The sequence below is a fragment of the Giraffa tippelskirchi genome, chromosome 11 (assembly GCF_054371585.1).
Source record: "Giraffa tippelskirchi isolate mGirTip1 chromosome 11, T2T-mGirTip1v1.2.pri, whole genome shotgun sequence".
Lineage (NCBI taxonomy): Eukaryota > Metazoa > Chordata > Mammalia > Artiodactyla > Giraffidae > Giraffa > Giraffa tippelskirchi.
Window position 1 is genome coordinate 132,547,266 of NC_137285.1, and position 25,505 is coordinate 132,572,770.

General features: G+C 37.4%; 1 protein-coding gene across 6 annotated transcripts in view; it reads right to left on the minus strand.

Moving 5' to 3' along the window:
* The window catches only part of DCDC1 (doublecortin domain containing 1), a 453,546-nt gene that overhangs the window by 203,562 nt on the left and 224,479 nt on the right, over positions 1 to 25,505 (minus strand). For all 6 annotated transcript variants that reach the window (XR_014069367.1, XR_014069370.1, XR_014069369.1 and 3 more), the window contains exons 11-15: positions 20,362 to 20,463; positions 16,439 to 16,602; positions 13,290 to 13,415; positions 10,932 to 11,037; positions 872 to 1,006 (exon numbers count right to left, since the gene is read on the minus strand). Coding sequence is in view for 1 of the 6 variants with exons in the window: in XM_081544080.1 (XP_081400206.1) it covers positions 872 to 1,006; positions 10,932 to 11,037; positions 13,290 to 13,415; positions 16,439 to 16,602; positions 20,362 to 20,463 (633 nt within the window). In the remaining 5 variants the exon portion in view is untranslated. The remainder of the gene's footprint in view (positions 1 to 871; positions 1,007 to 10,931; positions 11,038 to 13,289; positions 13,416 to 16,438; positions 16,603 to 20,361; positions 20,464 to 25,505) is intronic.

A 25,505-nucleotide genomic window follows, 5' to 3' on the forward strand; every position in this document is an offset into this window, starting at 1 on the left:
CTGCCTTTGTCAATGAAGTGGATAATATTTTTTAGTATCTTTGTGTCTCAATTACTCTAATTTTTGGTTTTAGCTCTCTGAAAAGCAAAATTAATAGTTAAGGGCAATTCAAAATTTCATTTGACAAAATAATTTCAATCTCTCCTACCCCCTAAACTAAGTAGCAACATGTCTGAGTGACTCTGCATTCATGGAAGTGCTAGGAAAAAGGAAAAATAGTCTACAGGGAGCAGACAAAGGGAGGCAGGAGAAGGGTAGAAAAAAGCTGCATCATCTCTTTCCAGTCATAAATATTCAGTGGCAATTGTAAAATGTATTTCAATAGTAAAAGGGAAGGGGAGAGCAATTATATATTCTCAACTTAAATCTGATTCAATAATGTAAGAATAAAGTTTAAAAAAATAATGCCAAGACATAGGTTTTGTGTTAGGCATTGTTCACATTTTATACTCCGGGATTTCTTTTAAAACTAAGAGTTTTAAAACTAAAACTAGAGTATGGTCTTACTCTATCACTGTATCATACTGATTCACCAGGCTCTGTGAACCTCAACAATAAAGACTAAGGAGTGGAAGCAAATGATATTCAGACAAATCTCGTGAAAATGGTGAGTCTGTGGACTATAGCAACCCTCTATGCTAGATTAAATAACATTCAGGAGTACTAACTAATCAGCACATCTAAAAGTGAGTTGAATGTTCATGTCAGCATCCTCTGCACTAGGCAAACCAAGAGGAGATCATAGATTCACAACAGTCAACAACTGCAGTGCTTTCAATTGCAAGCTTATATGAGGGAGAGTGTCAGGAACTAGAGCAGCAAAGTGAGCCAGTAAGCCCAGGAAGTGACTCAGAGAGACATTCATGGATACCTTTGTGATCAGCCACACACTGGCTGCAGGCCACAGGGTCGATGGCGCTATCTGGTTCCCATTGCTCTTTTCGCTGCTTGAGAAACTTCGCTTTCGAACGGAAACAGAGGCATGAAGGACAATATTGGGGTCCACCTATATCATGAAAAGAAACAGGTTTTTAACTTATAGTCTGAAAGTCAAACTTCCTCAGCATAGTTACCCAAAATAGATTAATCTTGAACATGTTTCTCATTGAGAAGGTCTCTTTTGAAACAGTAGTGCCCAATCCCAGTAACTCAATTAAATTAATATTTGTTGAGCACCAGCTCTGATACAGAAGGCCCTGGACTGTGTGATATGAATATTATAAAGCATTTTCCTGCTCTAAATAAATTTACATGCATAGAGGCAATAACACACACACATGGGCACACATGCACACACATGCACCATTTCATGTTAAGCTCCATTTGGATGATTAAATACTGTTATAGGATGAAAAGAACAGTAGTCTCATTTCTACAGGAGCAACAAAAAGTGAAACATCTTGAAAGAGGTAACATCTGGACCAGATCTTGAAGGATGGAAGCAGTTCAACAAGAATAGTGAAGGAATAAAAGGCATTCCAAGCAAAAGCAATTATTATAATCAATATAGCTTAGGATTTAATGGAAGACTCAAAAGTTAAATTTGGCCAAACTTAGAAGGGGTCAGTGTTCTTGCCTAGAGAATCCCAGGGACAGGGGAGCCTGGTGGGCTGCCATCTATGGGGTCGCACAGGGTCGGACACGACTGAAGCTACTTAGCAGCAGCAGCAGAAGGGGTCAAGTGTAACACCATGGAACTAGGTGTCAGTGGGGCTTTCTAAGAAGAGTGACTGGATAACAGAAGATTTTACAAAGGTTGATCTGGGAAATGCAAACATAATGGATTGCAATAAGGAGAGATCAAAGGCAGGGAGAACAGTTGAGAATTTGTACAACTTCATAAGAATTAAGGGACAGGAGCAGCGCTAGTGATAAAGAACCTGCCTGCCAATGCAGGAGACGTAAGAGATGTGGATTAGATCCCTGGCTAGGATAGATCCCTGGAGAAGGAAATGGCAACCCACTCCGGTATTCTTGCCTAGAGAATCCCATGGACATGGAAGCCTGGTGGGCTACAGTTCATGGGGTCGAAAAGAGACAAACACGATGGAAGCGATTAGCAAGTTGAGATTTCAGTGATTGTTGCCGGAATGGGTGGGAGAGGTCAACTGGGGACATACTGCCTCTGTGTCCCATGTGTTCATAAGATGACAAACACCAAAAGTATTGTGCACCTTCTAATGTTTCTCACTTAGACTTGATTATCAATTTAAATGAACAGTCATGTCACCTGTCAGAATTCTACTTCTTCATATTTGTTGCTGCTGTTGTTCAGTCGCTCAGTCCTGTTTGACTCTGTGCGACCCCATGGACTGCAGCACGCCAGACTTCCCTGTCCTTCACCATCTCCCAGAGCTTGCTCAAACTCAAGTCCATTGAGTCAGTGATGCCATGCAACCATCTCGTCCTCTGTCATCTGCTTCTCCTCCTGCCTTCAATCTTTCCCAGCATCAGGGTCTTTTCCAGTGAGTCAGTTCTTCACATCAGGTGGCCAAAGTACTGGAGCTTCAGCTTCAGCATTAGCCCTTTCAATGAATATTCAGGACTGATTTTCTTTAGAATTGACTGGTTTGATCTCCTTGCAATCCAAAAAACTCTCAGGAGTCTTCTTCAACAACACAGTTCAAAAGCATCAATTCTTTGGTGCTCAGTCTTCTTTATGGTCCAACTCTCACATCCATACACGACTACTAGAAAAACCATAGCTTTGATTATATGGACCTTTGTCAGCAAAGTAATGTCTCTGCTTTTTAATATGCTGTCTAGGTTAGTCATAGCTTTTCTTCCAAGGAGCAAGCATCTTTTAATTTCATGGCTGCAGTCACCATCTGCAGTGATTTTGGAATCCAAGAAAATAAAGTCTGTTTCCATCTCTTTGCCATGAAGTGATGGGACCATTGTTTCCCCATCTATTTGCCATGAAGTGATGGGACCAGATGGCATGATCTTAGTTTTTTGAATGTTGAGTTTTAAATCAGCTTTTTCATTCTCCTCTTTCACTTTCAGTTAGAGGCTCTTTATTTCCTCTTTACTTTCTGCTATAAGGGTGGTGTCATCTGCATATTAGAGCTTATTGATGTTTTCCCCAGCAATCTTGACTCCAGCTTGTGCTTCATCCAGTCCAGCATTTCACATGACATACTCTGCATATAAGTTAGATAAGCAGGGTGACAATATACATACAACCTTGACGTACTCTTTTATCAATTTTGAACCAGTCCGTTGTTCCATGTTCCATATCTTGTTCTAACTGTTGCTTCTTGACCTGCATACAGATTTCTCAGGAGGTAGATAAGGTGATCTGGTATTCCCAACTCTAAGAATTTTCCGCAGTTTGTTGTGATCCACACAGTCAAAGGCTTTAGCGTAGTCAATGAAGCAGAAGTAGATGTTTTTCTGGCATTCTCTTACATCTTTTGTGATCCAGTGGATGTTGGCAATTTGATCTCTCGTTCCTCTGCCTTTTCTAAAACCAGCTGGAACATCTGGAAGTTCTTGGTTCAAGTACTGTTGAAGCATAGCTTGGAGAACATTGAGCATTACTTTGCTAGCATGTGAGATGAGTGCAATTGTGTGCTAGTTTGAACATTCTTTGACATTGCCTTTCTTTGGGATTGGAATGAAAACTGACCTTTTCCAGTCCTGTGGCCACTGCTGCGTTTTCCAAAATTTCTGGCATGTTGAGTGCAGTACTTTCACAGCATCATCTTTTAGGATTTGAAATAGCTCAGCTGGAATTCCATCACCTCCACTAGCTTTGTTTGTAGTGATGCTTCCTAAGGCCCACTTGACTTCACGTTCCAGGATGTCTGGCTCTAGGTGAGTGATCACACCATCGTGGTTATCTGAGTCATGAAGATCTTTTTTGTATAGTTGTGTATTTTGCCACCTCTTCTTAATACCTTCTGCTTCTGTTAGGTCCATGCCATTTCTGTCCTTTATTGTGCCCATCTTTGCATGAAATATTCCCTTTGTATCTCTATTTTTTTGAAGAGATCTCTAGTCTTTCCCATTCTATTGTTTTCCTTTATTTCTTTGCATTGTTCACTTAGGAAGGCTTTCTTATCTCTTCTTTCTATTGTTTGGAATTCTGCATTCAGATGGGTATATTTTTCCTTTTCTCCTTTGCCTTTTCTCATTCTCCCTCATATTTAATAAACTTTACCTCCTACCTTATATGATCACTTTCCCTGAAAAAGCATGCTAACTTTAAGTACTAATATTTATTTGTATAGGATTATGAGAATAAATCAGCTTATGCTTTAAACTTAGTAAGTGATGTTGCTTCAGTAACAATTTAAATCATTTTCTAATATTGAAAGTCTATTCTAATTCTTTGCTCATACTAGATTTTGAGTAGCAAATGATTTTTTAAAAAACAAAAGTTAAACAATAATTTAAAAGGTGATGTTTTACAAGTGTGAACAGGCAATAACAAAAGGGTATGACTAATACATTTGATAATTATTCTATGATGGACAAAAATGTCATATGACTCATATACATGAAAATAAAATTTTAAAAATACAGTAACCCCACCACATAAGCAGATTTGACTTAGAGTTCTTTGATGATTTATTTCCCAGTTAGCCAGTAGTGACTGGATTATAGATGGGAATTTCTCACAGTTTCTGAACAATGATAAACTATATTCTACTAATCCATTCCCCACAGGACTCAGCATTTAAAGTAGCACTCTTACTCAACCTCCTAACTCCAAGTTGCCATCACACTCAGAACTCTCCTCTGCAACTGGGAAGAAGATTGTTTTGATTGGAATTAGTCAGACAGAAGAACCGTACTGCCAACTGCTTCTTTGTACAGCACCTGCTGCCAGCGCCTAAATTCTTGTTATCTGCACAACATGGTTTAATCTTTTAACAGTTGGCTTATTGGTGAAGAGCGAAGGGGTCCTTTGTGTCTGTCTTGGGTTGGCACCCAGTATTAACACCATGCTGTTCTCTAAGAGATATTTTGCTGGACGATTCCCAAGTGATTCTACATAGACCAGACAGAGCCAGGCCCACTAACTCAGCTTCATTTAATGTTATTTAAAAAAAAGTCCTGCCAAGTCAGAGTTCTAATACACTTAAAATTGACAATGGACATTAAATTCTCTTCATGACGTCACCTACTTTTTTATTTTTAGTTTAATCTGATAGCTTAGTTTTAGATGAAACGTTTAGGAAGGTAGGGGAGATAAATTTTGAAATTCAGAAAAGTGCTCTGACAACCTACAACATAATATGCCATATGTGTCTCTATATGCGAGTGTGTGTGTGTGTGTGTATGTGTACGTGTGCACATGTGCATGCGTGAGCATGTGTATGATAGCATTTATGTTGACACAGGTCTCCAAATATATACCATAACATGTGTAATTAGAAGTCTTGTTGAGAATCAAAAAAAAGAAATTTTCTTTTATTCTCTTGAATACCTACATACATAGCTTCCTTTAAGTGACCATTACGATTTTGCTTGTCTAAATAAACTGTGCCGATACAGATGATGCCGGTGATAAAAAATGAGGCATATATTTACTGGGCCAGTTAAAATTTCTTGTTTAATTTTCTTTCCCCAAATTACCAATGAAAGTGGAGTAGATTACAAAATTCCTGTGCAATTTCAAAGTAATAAGGTCTCTTCCTGTAGATCTACTGAGGAAAAAATGTAAGACGATGAAATTTTTTGTGAAAAAAGGAGCTCATAGGCCATGACCTTCATTCTAAAAATACTTTTACTTTAGATAGAATTTTATAAGATTTTTCATTTTGATAGTAATTTTAGGACCAAGTTGGGGGCTCAGATGGTAAAGAATCTGCCTGCAATGCAGGAGACCTGGGTTTGATCCTTGGGTTAGGAAGATCCCCCAGAGGAGGAAATGACAACCCACTCCAGTATTCTTGCCAGAACAATTGCATGGACAGAGAATCCTAGCAGGCTACAGGCCAAGGAGTTGCAAAGAGTCAGACATGACTGAGTGACTAACACGTTAACATTAAATAATTTACTATACAAATTAAAATCACATCTACAAGAAATGTTCTAAAATCTCTTTCCTCATTCCCTTGATATTCATGTGTATTGTTTTCAATCTCTAAATCTATAAGCTGATCAATCCACCTACCTCTAAGACCAAGAACTAGAAAAATTGAAAAGCAGAAAATATTAGTGAGCACATAATTATGCTGTGGTGTTGGAGAAGACTCTTGAGAGTCCCTTGGACTTCAAGGAGATTAAACCATTCAATCTTAAAGGATATCAGTCTTAAGTATACACAGGAAGGACTGATGCTGAAGCTGAAGCTCCAGTACTTTGGCCACCTGATGTGAAGAGCCGACTCATTTGAAAAGACCCTGCTGCTGGGAAAGACTGAGGGCAGGAGGAGAAAGGGGTGACAGAGGATGAGATGGTTGGATGGCATCCTCGACTCAATGAACATGAGTTTAAGCAAACTCCAGGAGATAGTAAAAGACAGGGAAGCCTGGCTTGCTGCAGTCCATGGGGTTGTAAAGAGTTGGACATGACTGAGCAATTGAATAACAACAATATAATTATGCAATTGAACAATCAAAATATCTAGTATTTAGGTGTGCAGTCCTCAGTAGAGTCCAGCTATAGGTTTAAAAACAAGGAAGGGATTTGGAATTTCATTTAAAGCCCAGTATCCCATTCTAAGGGCAATAAATTCAAAATTGAGATTAAAAATTGCATTTTCTCCAGTATAAATTATCTGAGAAAATATTATTTCTTGATGACTTGCTCTCCAAACAAATAGGACAATAAAGAATTGTCTGCCTTTTCCTAGCCTCTTTCTTGACATATAGAATAACATATTCTTCTAGCATCCATGATTATTGAATTTACAAGTAAACTTATAACAAATGTGCCATAATTCTAAAATCATAACTTTGTGTTTTGCTTACTGTTTCTTATCTAGTAATTGTTTCTAATGTTCTGCCGATGTCTGATCATACCAAACGGCTAGGATCAAAATCAGTTTCCTTGTCTTTTTGACAGAATATATGACCTGCGAAACACTGGAGTGTATTTTTTTGCTATGTTTTCCCATAAGTAAGCTATTCTTCTCGTGAATATTATTTTTGTATTAACTACCATGAAGTTTGTATCACATCCATTTCATGGAAACATACAAGTGTATTGCCCTTAAACTAGAGCAATCAAAAAGTGTTGCCAACTTAAGTAACAATAGAACTGTTGAAAGATGTTTTCACCCAAATTCTCCATGTGTAGTAGATTCCAAATCTTTTTTTGAAATGGATAAAAGAGCAACAGGTTGTAATTGTCAGGGTTATATCTGCCTTCCACATTACTAATAGGGATTACATGTTCCAAATTTTTCTCTGTAGGAAAGGTTTTACTTGTCAATACGAGATTTAAAAGAACAGCCGGGGTTGGGCACTGATACCTCTATCTCAAGCCAATCTGAAAACGTATGCAGCAAGAATATCGGCTTTTGCCTCCCTCCTCTCTATCCCTGTTGTAATCCTCTTAGTGTCTTCTTTTACTGAGCATCAAGATTCTACAATAAAATGCCCTCTAGATACCCATGACCTCTGCCTGAATCTCTCTTAAAAGTGCTCCTTTTCAGGTTATTAAATTGCTATTTCCAATGCACTGATCACCTCTGTATATAATTGGAGACATTTTTCTGAAAGGATTTCAAAGTTTTCACAGTTAAGGGAGGACCATTTTTCTTTGAAAGTGTCTCTTTATTATCCAGTTTATCACTATTTTGACTGAGCTGAAATTTTATTCAAAACCAATTTCTTCTTCTAAAAATACAGTAGTGTACAAAAATTTGTACGATGAGGTGTTTTCTCACTTTCACTAAATCATTAGAACAAATTAATAGTGATAAAATAACTGTGGGCTTTTATTCTCTCATTTTTCAATATTACAAAATATAGTTTTCTTTCAAAGTTCCACTTGGGCTTAAAATCAAAGAGAGAGGCCTTTCTGGTTCTTTTCCTCCGACAATCCTTCACTATCCTTTTTTCCCCAGCTCAGGTTTGACCTGGTTTCTACTGAATGAGTTAATTAACTAGAGAATTCAGTTCCATTCACCTAACTCTGAGCACCTAGATACTATAGCAGAGACAAGAATGATCAGAATGCTCTTTGCTTCTAAGAATTTCTAATCTGTAAGGCAGGGGTAGGAGGATAAAATAAAGATCTCCCAAGATATCTTCCTAACACAGGATCAGATCAGATCTGTCTCTGCTTGAATGCTTCCAATGGCTCTGTGTTTTCTACAGAACAACATCCATTTGAACTAAGATCCTTTATGATATGATACCAACAATCTCAGAGGAATCTACCATTTTGTTCTACTCTAATGTGAACTAAAATATGCCCAAACTTGGAACAATGATTGACTTCAAATCATCAAAAAATGTTGCAAGAGGAACAGAACAGAGTCAGTGTCATTATAAAGGGTACAGAATGGATGCAACAGGGGTATCAAGGTCAGAAACATCATATCTGGTTTGGGGGTGGAGTTGCGGTAAAGAAAGATTTTATGAAGCAGGCACAAATCAGATAAGGCTAGAATGATGGGCAAGGTTTCAATAAGCATTTATTGAATGCCAACTATATGCCAGTACCATGCTAGGATATGGCATAAGGGTGACAGAGAAGGTGGGGGGGGGTGACAAAGAAAGAAAGGTTGAATTCCAGGCAGAGAGATTCATGTGGGCATAATAACAGAAATCATGGACTCAGGAAACAACAAATGAACAATTTAGCTTGGCTAACACACAAAGAACAAATTGGACAATAGTGAGCCTTGAAAGAGATTATGGCTAAATTTAAAAATCATTCATGAAAATGTATTGTGCACCTGCCCTATATTCAAGATTTTGTCCCAGCACTCATGAACAAAAAGATGAATAAGACATAAAATCTGTGTCCAAAGAATTATCAGTTTGGTGGAAGAGAAAGACACAAAAGCAAGAGCCTTTGCCAAAACACAAACTTTAAGAACAACTTTCAAAGTGTAAAAAGGAGTTCTGGGGTCACAAAATAACTTGAGGTTAAATTTCTCTGGAGGATCTGAGAAGGCTTCATGGACAAAGAAGAAATTGAAGAAAGCCTTAAGAAGTAAGGATTAATAATGGCGGGATTGTATCCTAGCAAAGAACAGCACATGGAATGGCACAAGTAAACCAAAGTGTAAATCATGTATGGGACTCAGTTTATTAGCTCCAACTGTAGGGTCAGGGTACACGAAGATCAAGAAATGGAGAGGCCTGGAAAGACAAGTTGAGAGTAGGGGAAGACTGGAGATGAATCATGGAGATCAATGAAGGCCAGATGATGATGTGAATAATAGGCAATGGTTAGGCATATAAGTTTTTGAGCACAAAAATAAAGCTACAGCAAAAAACTGAAAAAGAATGCCAACAGGATCAGAGAACTATGGCAAATAAACCTTAATGTCAATGAATATAAAATACAAAATGCATTAATTCTTAGTTCACCATTCAACTTACATTTATTTTCTAAATTTGCTCAGAAACAGGACTAGAAATAATTGTTTATTTTACTCTAGATTTTCAATTATACAATTTAGCTTCACATATAACTTGAAACAACGAATGTTTTTGGTATAAATTTTGACATAAAAGACTGAATGGGCAACATGGAGAAAAACAGCAGGTTGGGACAATGTGTCTTTTGCATTATCTCTTACAAAGAAAGGGCCCAGACTAGTTAACAGGAAGCCCCGCTTTCTCTGAGCATCTCTGTCTCTGTGGGTACTTTTTGGTTTTGATTTCATGAATTCAAAAACTAAAGCATATGCAGCTGAAATGAACAACAACCCTACATAACTTACCAGCTGAGAAACAGAAAAGAATTACCCCTATTTTAGAATCAGGTTTAAAATGTGTTTCATAGCTCAGAAGCAGAAAAACATTCTTTACTGGGGGATAAATTTCTAAAGTAAATTAATAAAGAGACCTTCTGGATTGTGTTATAAGTACAGCTTTCTGAAGAACTTGTGCTACTTAGATACATTGACCCATAGAAGAAAAAGATCAGATCCTAGAGTATAAAGATATAACAGCCATCTTAAAGAAATTCTTAAACAAATGCAACTTATTAATGTAGTTGGTATAAAGAAAATATGCTAAACAATTGTACTTAAATGATGTAATACAAGTAGAATATTTCTTAGAAATGATATATTCAGTTTTTTTTTTCTTCCTATTCTTTTTCAAATTCTTTTCCCATTTAGGTTATTACAGAACAATGAGCAGAGTTTCCTGTACTATACAGTACATCTTTGTTGGTCATTTATTTTAAATATAGCAATGTATACATGTCAATGTCAAGATCCCACTTTATCCCTTCCTCTAACCCTTCTCAATATTGGTTCAGTTGCAAAGTGCTTAATTAACGGGGTGGCACTAGTGGTAAATCGGAGAAGGCAATGGCACCCCACTCCAGTACTCTTGCCTGGAAAATCCCATGGATGGAAGAGCCTGGTAGGCTGCAGTCCATGGGGTCGCTAGGAGTTGGACACGACTGAGCGACTTCACTTTCACTTTCACTAGTGGTAAATAAAGAACCTGCCTGCCAATGCAGGAGACATAAGAGACACAGGTTCAATCCCTGGGTTGGGAAGATCCCCTGGAGGAGGGCATGGCAGCCCACTCCAGTATTCTTGCCTGGAGAATCCCATGGACAGAGGAGCTTGGTGGGCTACAGTCCATGGGGTCTCAAAGAGTCAGACAGGACTGAAGCAACTTCCCATGCATGGATGCAAAGCATAATACTTGCCCCTAACATTTGTAAAATAATTTACAGTTTTCCAAAACTTTCACAAATATCTACCCAGTCACCATGTATTGACTGAGTGTCCAATACATAAAATATTTTTATCAAGAATGACAAATAATTCTGACCTTGTTCTGTAGGAAACTGTTCTCCACATCCACCTTTTCAAATTGATCAGGTACCTGTTGCCTGGTGCCACTGAAGTTAATTGGAAATCCCTCACAAACATCCCAACTAAGAAAATAAAATATTTAATTATTATTTTTGGAATAAAATGAGTTTTGGTATTCTTTAATCTATTAGTATGATAATTTATACATCTTATACTCTTCTAGTGAGAGAAAAACCAATGTATAGTCTATAATCTTTTTAAACAGAAATTTATAAAGTATCTTGGTATCTATAACTGGGAAAAGGAAGGCTTTAAATTTTTTCCTTGCTATTACTTATGATATTGGGGGGACCCAATGCCTAGTTAATTATTAATATAACAGAGAAACAAAAAATAATTTTAATCTTACAGAATCACTCATAGTAGAGATCATCTTCATTGTTAAAGTTCTCATGTAAATACACTGATCTATAATAATAAAGCATGCTTTTATATTTATAATGTTTGTATCCAGAATATTAGCTTGGTATTTTTAAGAGAGTCTTTTAAAAGGCAGTGCAGTCTAGAGATTACATGGATGAATCACAAACTAGAGGGGCTGGCTTCATTCTTAACTCAGCCAAATTACTTATTTTAATAGTGAGTCCATCCTTACCCCAAAGAAAGTTGCAGCTCAACACTGATATGTAAAGATGTACCATATAGCATGCTATTCAACAAAAAGCAGTTCTCGAAATGGTGATGGTAGTTTTCTTTCAATAGTCTGAGAAATGTAAGTGAGGGCATGATGACTAAGATCTCAAATGATCCATTTCAGAGTATAGAAAGAAAGTTCAAATGGAATCCAAAAATTAAGTAAATTATCTTCAAACTAGTCCATGTTCAATAAAGGCAGTTTCACATTGTTATATTTACAGAATCAGATTTAATTTAAATCCATTCATTAAAGCAGTATTCATTGCACCTGGAGAAGTAAAATTAAGAAGCAATACATAAATTAAAAATTAAACTCATAGCTAAAGACCAAAGGGAAAGGCAAATTTAACAGCGTAGAGAAAGATTATCACACATGAAATAAATCTTCTCATAAATGAAAATGCTTTTAATAAAGAGTGCTGAGTTATTTTCTATCCATAAAGAGAAAGAAAATAAGACGGAACATTATAATCTTGTCTAGAAACTGCAGGCAGCCACTAGGGGATAGAGAAGATCAAAGAGTATGTCTTTCTAGACATACTTGGCAATAGGTTGATATTAGCTAGACTGAGTGACCTCATCAGACTGCTTTTGGTTCTCTAGATCTGTCCTCTATTTCAGCCTTTTCACCACTATATTAAAGAAAGTTGTAATTGGTTAAATTACAAAATATTAAAGTTAGATGGGACTTTATCGATAGGTCACCTAATCCAATATAGTGTCAGTATTGTGTTGTAGTATCCAATATGGTAGCCACAAGCCACATATTCCTACTTAAATTAAAATTGGTTTAGTTTAAACAAAACTTAAAATTCAGTTTCTCAGCCACACTAGTCATATTTCAAGTGCTCAGTGGCCACAAATTCTGATTCCATCATCATAGAAGGTATTACTAGACAGTGCTAGATAGTGGTTAAGTCCTCAGTTCTTAATAAAGACAACCTGGGTTAGAATCCTTGCACTATCATGTACAAGTCGTGTGACTGGGAAAATGCCCTTCTGTGCCTCAGTTTCTGCCTCTATAAAAATGGAGTAACAATAGCCTAATAAGCAATGATAGGATTAAAATAATTATTTTGCAAATTAAATATGCTCTCTCTCATCCAATTCATTTATTAATAGAACTGTGCCTGGCGTATGGTCAAAAATCAGTAACTGCTGGGTTTTATCATTAACCTGTAGGAAATTGATACCTATTAGCTCATGGACAATCATGAGTAGATACGGGTCCAGAGCCTGGATCTTCTAACTCCCACTCTTCTGTGCACTATGCCTCCATGGTAGTGCCTTCATCTTCAATTTATCATCACCAAATGAGATGCTTTAAATATGAACACTCATATAAGAGAACTAATTATTTAATATTTTAATAAATCCATTTAAAATTGTTAGTCTAAAAAATCCCCTACAAACAGTTTTTACATTTTAAAGAAAATTGTTAATTTTGCAAAGCAGAAGACTATACCCTGCTCAACGTCCCATGAGTTTTCTAAAACTCCAGGGAACTTAATGACAAGTTTTTTAAGCACCAGATCATTATATCATGAAATAAGTCAATAAAATAAATGATTGTTTATTTAAGATGATTTAAGAAACATCTTTTGGTGCTTAAATCTCTCATTCTGGGAAAACTGAATTAGGTGATTTAGATTGCTAAACCAAGAACTTGTTAATTTACCTGTCACATCCAGGTAGCAGAAGGGCATCAGGGTCCAAGAAGGTTTTATATACAACTGTAATGCCACCTCTGGTGAATGCAGTCACCTGGTCAAAGCTCAAACCCAAAACAGGGTTTAGTGGAGATCTGGAAAATAGAAAAACAAAAATCAAATATATCTGCAAAGTTATACAAACTCTAAACTTTGAGTATAAATAATCAATAAAACATACATTCCCATGTCAAATAACATCCAGAAATAAGTGAATTTCCTACTATACAGCCCTATTGTTGGTATTCTATACTGATACCCGACATGTACATTTTAGTTTGTTTGATTTATAATATGCCTAGGATAGTTGCAACACATAAATGTTTCAAATGTTGCACATTTTAAAAAATGATTTCAATAATAAAGCAAAGCATTTAGTTGAGAAAAAGAATCAACTTTCAGCCTTGTAATGTTCATTTTTCACGTCTAACTACAATGCAATATACCCATAATAATCTTTGGAGCTTATAATTAAATTAATCCTTCATATTTGGCTACAAACAGCTATGTTTTGTAAGCTCAGTAAATGCTATGCTGACTTGATTTTCCATATTACATACTGTTAGGTATATTGCTTTAGGTTAATTTCATTATGTAAAAAATTAAAATCATGGGAAAAGATCTTAAGTAAAAAGAATGGTAACTATGTCAGTTGTGAGCCATTTTGTTTTTGAAATCAGTGACAAACACTGCTATTTAACTTTAGAATCACAGGGCTCTCTCACCTCACCTGTGTAGTATTGCCAAAAATATTTAAACTAAATGTAATCATGAGAAAACACTCAGACAAATCTAGAATGTGAGACACTCTACAAGAAAAGTGTCTGAACTCTTCAAAAAGAAAACCAACATCATGAAAAATAAAACAAAAGATGGGAGAATATTTTAAATTAAAGAGAACTAAAGAAAATAACTAAATGCAACAGATGAAGCTTATTTGGATACTGGATTACAAAAAACTCTAAAGCATATTTTGGGTAGTTTGATTACATGTTGGATGATATTATATTAGTGTTGACTGTGTTAGATATTATAACGTAGGGATAGAGAAGAACTTTCTGTTCTTTAGTTATATGACCTATAGCATTTAGGAGTAAAACTTTAGTGATTGTGTGGAGTTAATCCCAAACTGTTCAAAAGAGAGAGAAAGGAAATATAAGAGAGGTAAAAGAAATGTGGCAAAGTCCTTAATTGATGAACTTAGGTAAAGGGTCTATATCAACCTTCATTGTATCAAGTGTTCTGTAGGTTGGACATTTTTCAAAATAAAAATCGAGAGAAAAACAAAGGACTCAAAATAGAAGCAGATATTTGCAAAATCTTTTGCAAATGAGTAGTGAGACTTCGCATACCAACATATATTAGACACATTAGAATTACTCCCTGAAAATGAATATAATTTTCTTAGTACATATTGTGCATTTTCTCAATATATTTTAAACTAGATGGAAATAACTTTTCTGATATTAATTTAGTAGTTTCAGTAGTAGCAAAATGCTATAATGGTTCCCTAGTGCTTTACACTGGATTCAAAATCAAATATATATGCATATATATTATGCTATTAAAATAGCAATGATATACAAACAAATTACACATTTATAAATTCCGCCAGCTATGATCCTCAGTTGATTTTAGAATATTTCAGATACTTAGCATTTTTTGTACTAGTTAACCAAGAACAAGTGTATGATCATATTAAAATACTGTATTATAGCAAACATCATTAAAAACATCAAAATTAGTCATTGCTTTCACTTTAATAATGATATTTGAGTAGAAATTATGAGACACATTTTATTAAAGCTTTTCCTTGTAATTTAAAGAGCTTCCTAAATTATACAAGAATTCATGCCACTTTAAAATTCATCACTATTTTTATCACTGTAAAAATAATTCTCACAATGTAATTATGTTTTGAAATCTGCTTACATAGGAAAAGCACCATTCCTTACAGGTATTTTTTAGTTTTATAAATTACACAGTATAGATACTATTAAATATTTTAATTTTACTCCACTGGGACAGATGAAATAGATTTTGCAATATGCTACCCATAACTAATTCTTCCAAGGTTTCCCAAAACCCTCATGTATTTCTGAGCAGATTTGACTTTGATTATTAGAATATATAGTAAATCCAATCAGTTCCTACTTTTGTCTATGCTATTTTATAATTAATATATGCTCAATTATATTCTACAAGCAAAATTATTTCTCCTATTTTGTTCTACAGATAAAGAGCTGAACACAAAACAAAACAAAAAGATTAAAAGTAGGCAGAAAAGTGTGTTTAAGTTTCCTGACAAGCAGTTTCAGAGTTCGTATGGATGTGTCCTATCAAAATATGCATAAATTTCCAAGATATTCCACACAACAGCTCGGCTCATCAATGCCTGTAAACTGCAGCCTTTTTCTTTTCTCAGAAACGCTGATAATTTTATGCAGGAATTTACCAATCTACAAAAATTTACACAATGCTCAGTAATAACCAGTAATTATTGTGGAATAATGCAAGGCGGTTTTGAGGAATATAACTTTGATAGGATGGGGCTTACAAGCTTTACCAATTTATCTTTAGCTGTCCTGTCATTGGTGCTTAAAAGGTTAAGACTTTATTTGTGAAAACAGAGAGAGATAGTGGGGAATTATGTTGTCTACAGCTTCATAAATCTTGCTTAAGATCCTTTTCAATTACCATCCATTTCTCCTTTAAAAAGGGACAAAAAAATAGAGGAGTGGAAGCAGGTCAGGGCAGTGTGCGACAATGACAGTGTGATGGGCTTGGGCCCCCCGTGGCGTTTCCATCTGCTATCATTAAGGTGACTACTCAGACATGAACAAATCCCACTTGCTGTGCTGACAGGCAGACTTCAAGAACTATGACAAGGCATTAAGACAGAAAGTCAGAGACAGAGAGGGAGAGAGAGGGATGTCATATCCCACAAACAATACTGCATCACAAAATAAGAAGAAAAAAACACCCTGAAATTTTATTGGAATTTAATTTTTTTCTCTTTTTCCCATAAAGGGTGCTACCTGGCTCCTCAACTCTCCTTTTCCATTAGGTTGCCACAGAAAAATTGAGGACGGACAGAGAATAAACACCTTGCTCCTACCTGTATGCTTTACCATAAGAGACCCAAATTTTTTGCTCATTCTTCAGTGAAAGCAGATTCTTAATTTCTTGACCGTGCTCATCAAAAAGCCGGATTGAAGAAAAATTGAGGCCTGGTGGGTGGATGGAAGAACCTTGAAGTCTTTGATGAATCTTGAGAAGTAACTGGTTGAGGGGTGGGGAGGGGGGAGGGATGAAGAAGGAAAAGAAATAAGGTAAAACGTGAACACCTGTAATAAACTGTCTCTCCTCTGTAACAAAGGAAGTCCAAACAAATGGTAATTAAATTCATATAGAATGTTAAAAGAAGTGTGAAATCACAGCGATGTTTAGCTCAGTGTAAAGTAACAAAATGAGCATGGGCTTTTAACCAGCAGGGGGTGCCACAGGCTTGTGATTGAGCTCTGACCCTTTGGCACAGGGACTGAAAGCAGATGTGACAGTCCTACAGAAAGAGCATTTAGCTTCTATGCACGGAAACGGCCCTCTTTGATAAGGGTTATGCTTTCCTTGTCTGAGCCACACACTCTGTTGGGTCCTTCCAGAGGATGTGCAAGTTTTACAGTCAGCAGTCTCCCGTCCCTGGCTAACCTCAGGTGACCAACAGTGGAACCATCCACCACTGACGGCACAGCAAAAATAAACACAACTTTCTAGCCTACGTTGCTTCATTTGGAAGACCTCATCCTGGATGTATCAATTAAGCGCTCTGCAGAAGCTTGCCAGTAGCTTCAATAATGAGTGCTTTCAAGTTGTAAATATGATATAATTGAAGTGTGAAATATGAAATGCTATCGTTTAATATTTTAAATAATAGCATTGTCTGTGTTTGTTTCTGTCTTACGTTTAAGATCTCTTGATTATTAAGGCATTTCTAACTGAGGGCATATTTCAAATGAAAGTAAATCCAGCTGAACTGTGTTGGGCATGGAATTTTAAAAGACATTTTTCAAAATTGCCCGTCACCTTTGTTTGAGTGTTTAGGCCTCTGCTCTTTTCCGTGCCGCGCCCCACACTATCCATCACTCTGTTCTCCCCCCAACCTTCTGTCACAGGCTTCCTTTTCTTCTCTCCCCTGTCAGTTCTTGTGTCTCTCAATTTCTTGTTACTCTGTAATCTCGGCAGGGATGCGGATATAGTTGTAGCCTTTTCTTGCCTGGCTGCTGTTCAGGGTGCCTTTTTTTGCTCCTTCTATTAATTCCCATTGACTTGAAGGTATATTTGGATGTGCTAAATGCAAAGGCCCAGAGAAAAGGAGAGAAAGTTGCAAGCCTGTCATATATCCCTTGTTTCCTCACCTATTGGCTATAAACTCTTAACCAAATAAAATGTTTTCTTTGACCCGCAAGTATATCTACAGATAGCCTCTAGATTTTGTGCGAATTAGGAATAAATAATCTTATCTCCTCCTGGAGAAGGAAATGGCAACCCACTAGTATTCTTGCCTGGGAAATCCCATGGACAGAGGAGCCTGGTGGGCTGCAATCCATGGGGTCACAATTGTTGGACACGACTGAGCGACTAAACCACCACCACCACCAATATCTTCGCTCATTGGAAAACACCCTGATGCCAGGAGAGATTGAAGGCAAAAGAAGAAGAGAGTGGCAGAGGATGAGATGGTTAGATAGCATCACCGACTCAAGGACATGAATTTGAGCAAACTCAGGGAGATAGTGCAGGACAGAGGAGCCTGGTGTACTGCAGTCCATGGGGTTGCAAAGAGTCGGACATGACTGAGTGACTGAACAACAATGAATCTTATCTCCAACTTCTCCAGCCTTATGTTGTTTCTATCAGCTCTGCACTGACCAGATTTTTAGCCTCAAGGATCAGAAGGGCTAAAAATGATGATACGTATTTCCTTTTATTAAAGTTAATACTTTTCATCCAATACAGAAAGTCCTTTGAATTAAAAATAATGATTATTATCTGAAGCTCCAATATTTTGGTCACCTTATGCGAAGAACTGACTCATTGGAAAAGACCCTGATGCTGGGTAAGATTGAAGGCAGGAGGAGAAGGGGACAACAAAGGATGAGATGGTTGGATGGCATCATTGACTCAATGGACATGAGTTTGAGCAAGCTCCGGAAGTTGGTGATGGACAGGGAAGCCTGGCATGTTGCAGTCCACCAGGTCATAAAGAGTCAGACACGACTGAGCTACTGAACTGAACTGATTCTCTTTAGGGATATAATAGGTAAAGGTGTTAGAATAGTAAAAAATCTGTGTTTTGCTTTTTCCCACTGGAACCACAAATAAGTTTTGGAATCCATGGATTATACTTATAAAGCCCTACATTTATTTCTGTGTGGTCTCAGCCCTTGAGCTTAGTTTTTGAGGCTTTGCTATTATTTCAAAAAACATGTAATGTGGATCATTTTTTAAGTCACAGTGATTCTGCTTTATGGGCATCATCTTTTTTTGTGAAGGGGCAAGATATGAAAGATTTAAGGCCTGATCCAGGAGAGAAATAAGTACACAAAGAACAGGAGTGTGTGGTAGAGAAGGGATGTGAACATCTGACCACTTAACCAAATGCACTTTCACAGGAGTTGCATCGCAATCTCTATTTTCTCAACTTGGCAACAGACTGCATTTCAGGTGTTCAAAGATGAGCATTCGACAGCCTACAGGAGGTAAGGCCTCAATGCCTTTCATCTCGAGGTCACTGGTGAGGGCTGGGCTCTAGTGACCAAAAATTGTGATAATCTTCACCCGTTTATCTTTAAAGCTATCATCACCAGGCCTTTATAGGATAAAAATTTGTTCAGGGAGTGTGAAACATCTTAGGCTAGTGATTGAGGCAAGTGTGCATGAAGGGAACAGTCGTCCTTGGGTGTCACAAGGGCTCTCCCACACACAGAACTTTATTATGCCCCTAGATAAAGGTTTCTCCCCAAGTTATCTTGCATATAGAAGCAAATTACAGATCAATTTCAGTGTGCCATTAGCCAACAAAAGCTTTCTACAGAATAATATCTTCCTGTGTAATCGAACATAAATGCCATCTTCAATTTTTTATACGAATCAAAATGGGAACTATTTTAATGTTGAAAAAGAGGGATTACAAATAGAGAATTCTGGGAAGGCTTTTGTATCATGGTGATTTCTATAGTCAGGGATGTGATGGTTATAAAAAAAAAGACAAGACTTTTTATCCTTCTCTCTCTCTAATCAGTCAAGGTAGCACTTCCCATCTCTTCTGAGCTCAGCTAATGATCGGATGATTAACTTTTGTGACTAACTATGAGGTGCAGGTAATGGATACCACCAGGGAGAGGTAAGACCGAGAGTGCTGAACTGAAGGGAGGAAAAGGAGCGAGTTTCTGAGCAAAGGTCAAGCAATGGAGCCCAGAGCGCTGGTGTGCGCTCAGGCGAATAACTCCAATTTGTAAACAACAGGGTATTCAGTGTCCTTTCATGCAAGACAAAGACACAAACTAAGGACCTTGAACATGTCCGTTCTGCCTGAGAAACATCCCAATTGTATGAAAAACAGGCAAAGGTAAGAATGCCTAAGATAAACCATCTGGATTTGCTCACAATGAGCACAGGCAAAGACCAGGGCAGTGTGTTACCTGCCCAGGGTCTAGGGCTTGGAAATACCCTCCACCCAGAACACACCCTCCACTGGGTATCATGTCACTTCTTTTCAATGTGTGGACAAGAGGGCAATTCCAGAGTCCAGTATAGACAGATTTTCAAATAAAAGCATAATGAAGATTGAGATGCTATTAAGTAAGAGGCCAAGAGTTAATACTATACTAAAGCTGAGAACCTCTGGAATCCACAAGTCAAGTTTGAAATTATGAATCTTTACAGACCAGCAAATTTCAAACTTGACTTGTAATTGCCTAAATTAACTACAGGTAACTTAGAGGACACTCATAGTCATAAACGGAAAGTCAGTAAACTCACTCTTTCCATCGTGCAGCCAGCTTGAGTTGGGCTATTAGGCTCCAGATCTTTTTTACTGATACAAACAGAGATCTCTCCTGTATCTTTACCATTTTCAAATATCTGAAAAATAAGCACATTCAGAATCAAAAACAAATATATGCACACATAAACATACATATAAATATATATATAAACACAAGCAGTCCTGACTTTGCACAGTACACTGCTGACTGAAATTCATGCAAATGGGAACTGTGTAAAGCAAGGACAGCCTGTATGACCACATGCAAGTAACTGGCAATGAAAATCAACAGGACTAGAACAGTATAAAGGAAGCCCCTCATTTCTCCTTTTGGTTTCAGTGTCCTTAATCTGACTGGCATTTCCCACAATCTTAAAATAGAAGGAAATATTGACATTAGTGGAGGAATCACTGACTACACTGAACACTTCCATGGGGCAAGCGTCAGGGAAAGGTCAGGTGGCAACCAGTTAACTAGCTCATTTTATTCTTTTGAAAAAACATAAAGCTGCAAATTGCATGAGGAATGCTTAATTTATATTTAAAATATATCAGTGTTTAGCTCATCTTTTGACTCACTGAAAGGCAATCCAACCTGACAAATTTATTGCATAAAGGTACAGTGAAAGCCATCCATTTTAAGTGCATATAAGCAACAAGTTGCTGAGAACGGAGATAAAATTCAGAACATTGCATTATGCAACACTCAGCTGGAAAAAGAAAATGCTAGCTAACATTTTGGTCAAAGGTATTCAAATAAACCAGTCCCAGAGGAAGGCTCCACTAGAGTGAACACCATCCTCTGACCACTCTGAGAACCCACGTGGGGTGTGCCATTCACCAGGCAAGAACAGAAGCGGGCCGGGAGAGGCTTGATGAATAATTTAAATCCTTGCTTTTTACTGTATTTTTTTCTCCGAAGTTCTTTTCTTCTCTTTCTGATAGATTTATCACATCAGAGTAGCCATTTTATTCATTTCTAGGGCTATCTACAGAGAATATAATTTGGGAGAATATCTTATTTTAAAAGAAACAAAAACCATCTGCCTCACTTTTGAGACAGTTTCAGAGTTAATTAATTACTCCTAACCTGATCTAGGATATAATGTGCTTCAATAACACTTCCTCAGGCTCTAGACAAAAAAAAAAAAAAAAAATTATATAGAAAACAAGAAATAATGTTCAAGAATGGAGGGGTTTTCTCCACTCCATGCCTTTCATTGTGCTGATAGTCTACTGCAGATGGTGTAGCTGTCAGCCTCGGCACACTGATACTCCACACTCTACAGTAGCTTTTGCTAAAGGGGATTTTTTTAAACCTCTTTTTTGATAAAAGATACAGTTCTGAGAAGAAATCTCTCTACTTTAGCCAGGAACTATGTAAAACCCAACTGTTGCCTTCAAACCTATGGGAAATAATGTGGGAGGAGAATCTTCCCATCCCAACAATCTCTTCAGTGTCTTAATCGGACAAAACTCTTAAAACAACAGAACCGTTTAGCAGTGATGCTCACAATTCTAGGTGGCACACGTTCTGCAAGGTCAGTGCTGACAAAAGCTCAGTCTGGACAACTTATTGATGTTTCTTTGTTAAGACTTGCCCCACGTGGTCTCAGAGTGAGCAAATTATATTCTAGAAAATAGCTGTGTGAGGGCTAACCATCAAACTGAGAAAGCAAATAGGACCTGGATGACACCTAAGACCTTCATTAGCTTATTACTTCCTTCACTAATGCTAATAAGCCTTTTCTTCTACATCCAGAAAAAAGTGTTCTCAAATAAAAAAGCTCTAGCTTCTAAAATTCCTATGATGGCATAAAGAAAAAAGAGGTGCTTTAGTGTTTAAGCAAAAGTTTAGTGGCTTAAGTGAAAGAAATCTGTCCTCCATTAGTCATTCATATAATGTTTTTGTTTTTTTCTGGATTTCTATAAAACTAAAAATTCCCCAAGCTGAAACTCTATGAGATTCTGCTTTTCTTAAGGCCTTTGTTTTTAAGGTCTATATCACCATGCCTTTAAAAAAAATCTAACTATTCTATTTATTGGTTTTCTCCTTTTGCAAGAAAAGTATTTTTATTTCCATTGCCCAATGTCTAAACAAAGGTAGCTCTCTAAGTAGAGTTTATGTAGGAAAATAAAAAATAGTCTATCTTTATTTTCCTACTGCCTAATCCTGGGCTTAAGAAAAAACAACTGCTCTATTAGCATCCTACTGGTACTCTGCATGCCATCACCTCCTTACAGTTCTAAAAATAAATTCTCACCCTTAAAGTAGGGTGAAGCAAAAAGCTAGCTGAGGCTAATCTTGGGTCCTAAGGAATAAGGCAATAGAACCTAAAAAACAAGTGATTCAGATCTTTTCAAAAAACATGGCAGCTAACAACTATTGAAAAAAAAATCCATAAATAGGAATTTACATCTAGGCCCTTAGTTGCACAAAGTACAGAGTTTCAAGGAGGAGTGTTCCATGAATGACTTTCTTTCATGTCAACATGAACTTTTCTTCAGCAGAATTAAATTAGGTTGTTAATGTTTCACTGTATTGTTGTTAATTCATTCATTCAAAAACTATTTATTGAGTGGCTACTATGTGCCAATCACTGCTCAAGTGCTGAAGATACACCAGCGAACTAAGATTCCTGACAGAACAAGTTAGTAAATCATTCAGCATGGTCAGGAAACATCAGGTCTTGTGAGGCCTGAAGTTTATACATCTCGGTGGGCCTTCTTTAACAAAATGAATGCAAAATCACAAATGCAAGCCTAGATATAAAATACTCATTTCAAATGAGAAATCACAATTTGCACATATTAAAAAGCTCATGCATAGCAAAAAAAAGGACAAAATCCAGAAAAAGTTTCAAAGTATTTTCATTAATTTACTATCCAATGCATGTTTTTTGGCTGAATTGTCTTCAATCACCTCTTCATATGATAATCTTCTAACATTCTCTGTTAGGGAAATAGGAAGATAATTCTATCTTCCCTCTTGCATGGTTAATCAAAAAAATTCATTATTGATTAGAAAAATGTCTATCGACATCACAGCTTGGTTGATCATTTCATAAAAATTTTTAGGATTGATGTCAAATTGGGAAAAACTTGATTAGCTTGCTTTACAATGTGAGCTATAAAATGAGGAGGGCTTTTCTACAAATTACTTGGCTTTGTTAATTTCACACCATGTTTTTCCTCCACCACCCATATACTTCTGCTGACAGGCACTCTAGTTCACAGTCAAAAAGCAATACATTCTATGCCCAGCAGGCAGTAGCCATCTTCCTAGAAGCTCTTCCCATACTAGGGTGGGCATAGCACTACCTGAACAATACAGGGAAGTGACTGCAAACAACTAATTACATCTCACTATGTCCTGGTGGCTTGGACGGTAAAGAATCTGCCTGCAATGCGGAAGACCTGGGTTTGATCCCTGGGTTGGGAAGATCTCCTAGAAGAGGGCATGGCAACCCACTCCAGTATTCTTTCCTGGAGAATCCCCATGGACAGAGGAGCCTGGTGGGCTACAGTCCATGGGGTCACAAAGAGTTGGATACAACTGAGTGGCTAAGCACAGCACATGTTCAAACTAAATGTTTCCTCAATTCAGTTTCCCCTTCGCCAGACCTCAGAAATGCCTGCAGCCACTTCAGCTCCACTTCAGCAAGGGAAAATGTGACAGAGATGAACTCAGGGTGGAAACAGACAATAGTCTCAGTCATTTGTAGTTAACATATATTTGCAAATTGTAGAGAAACGTGTTCATCACTAGGGCTTCTCCCAGGGTTTTGGAAGGGGCCTAGGAAAGGGGCCTTGAAGCTAAGGTTTCATTGGCATCATGGTAAGTGTATCTCAGGAGGGGTTTAGAAGGTGGTAGTGAAAAGAGAAAGTGTTAGTCGCTCAGTCATGTCCAACTGTCTGAGACCGCCTGGACTGTAGCCTGCCAGGTCCCTCTGTCCATAAGATTCTTTAGGCAAGAATACTGGAGTGGGTGGCCATTCCCTTCTCCAGAGGATCTTCCCAACCCAGGTATTGAACCTGGGTCTCCAGCATTGCAGGCAGATTCTTTACTGTCTGAGCCACCAGGGAAGCCCAGAAGGTGGTAAGTGCTATGTAAAGAAGAAAAAATTGTAGCAGGGAAGGGATATAACGCCTAGGATCAAGGAGAAGGTGTGGTCGCCATAAGAAGCAGGCAATCAGAACTAGCCTTCAAGATAGGAAAGATCTGAGTGAAGACTTGGAGGTGAGGCAGTTGTCCAAGCAGACAGCTGGCAGAAGAGCAATGGAGGCAGAAGGAGAGGCTAGAGCAAAGAAACTAAGGCAGGAACCTGCCCAGTGTTCCAGAAACCACAAGGAGGCCTGTGTGTTGGGAGCAGAGTGAGAGAGAGGGAGAGTAAGTAACATGAAATTAGAGGGTTAAGGGTGGGCAGCAAAGCAGGGGATTTTTGGAGGGACTGGAACAGAGTGGTAATAGGATCTGACTTAAAAGGTGCATTGTGGCTACTGGGTGGAGAGCAGACAGTAGGGAGTAAAGATAATCCGAAGGGTGAATGATAGCAGCTCAAACCAGACTGTTAATAATGGACATAGCTATAAATGGTCCATTTCTGTTGTTCATTCCAGAGTAATTTATTTATTAGTGGGGTTGGGAAATAAAATTTGTAGCTAGGCTAACATTTCTAAAGTATGATGTCTATATTTATGGGTGTACAAAAATCAACTTAAGTATAACTTCATATGCAATATTTGTGAAGGCACAAAACAAACTATCAAAAGAACAATATTTATTGTGAAGATTTTATAGAGGCATGACCAAACCATAAACTATATGGGGGAAAGATGACTTGAATAGGAAGTTTAAGCTGACATGGTTCTTTGACCACTTTACCTGGAATCATTTATGACATCTATTTAAGGACTTGTATAAGGCCTATTTCAGTGCCTTTATTGACCTTTAGTGCTATATGTCTGGTTAAGAGTTAGCTGTGGAGGGAACAGAAGGTTCCCAAACTCTCCATAACTGCTGGGCAGACCACCGAGGAAGCTCTTCTGTGCTTGAGTGGAAGGCCAAACACCTAAGCTTTAAAATGCCTCAGGATGTAATGCTGTCAAGAGGCAATCATAGGAAAATGTCACCGCCGTG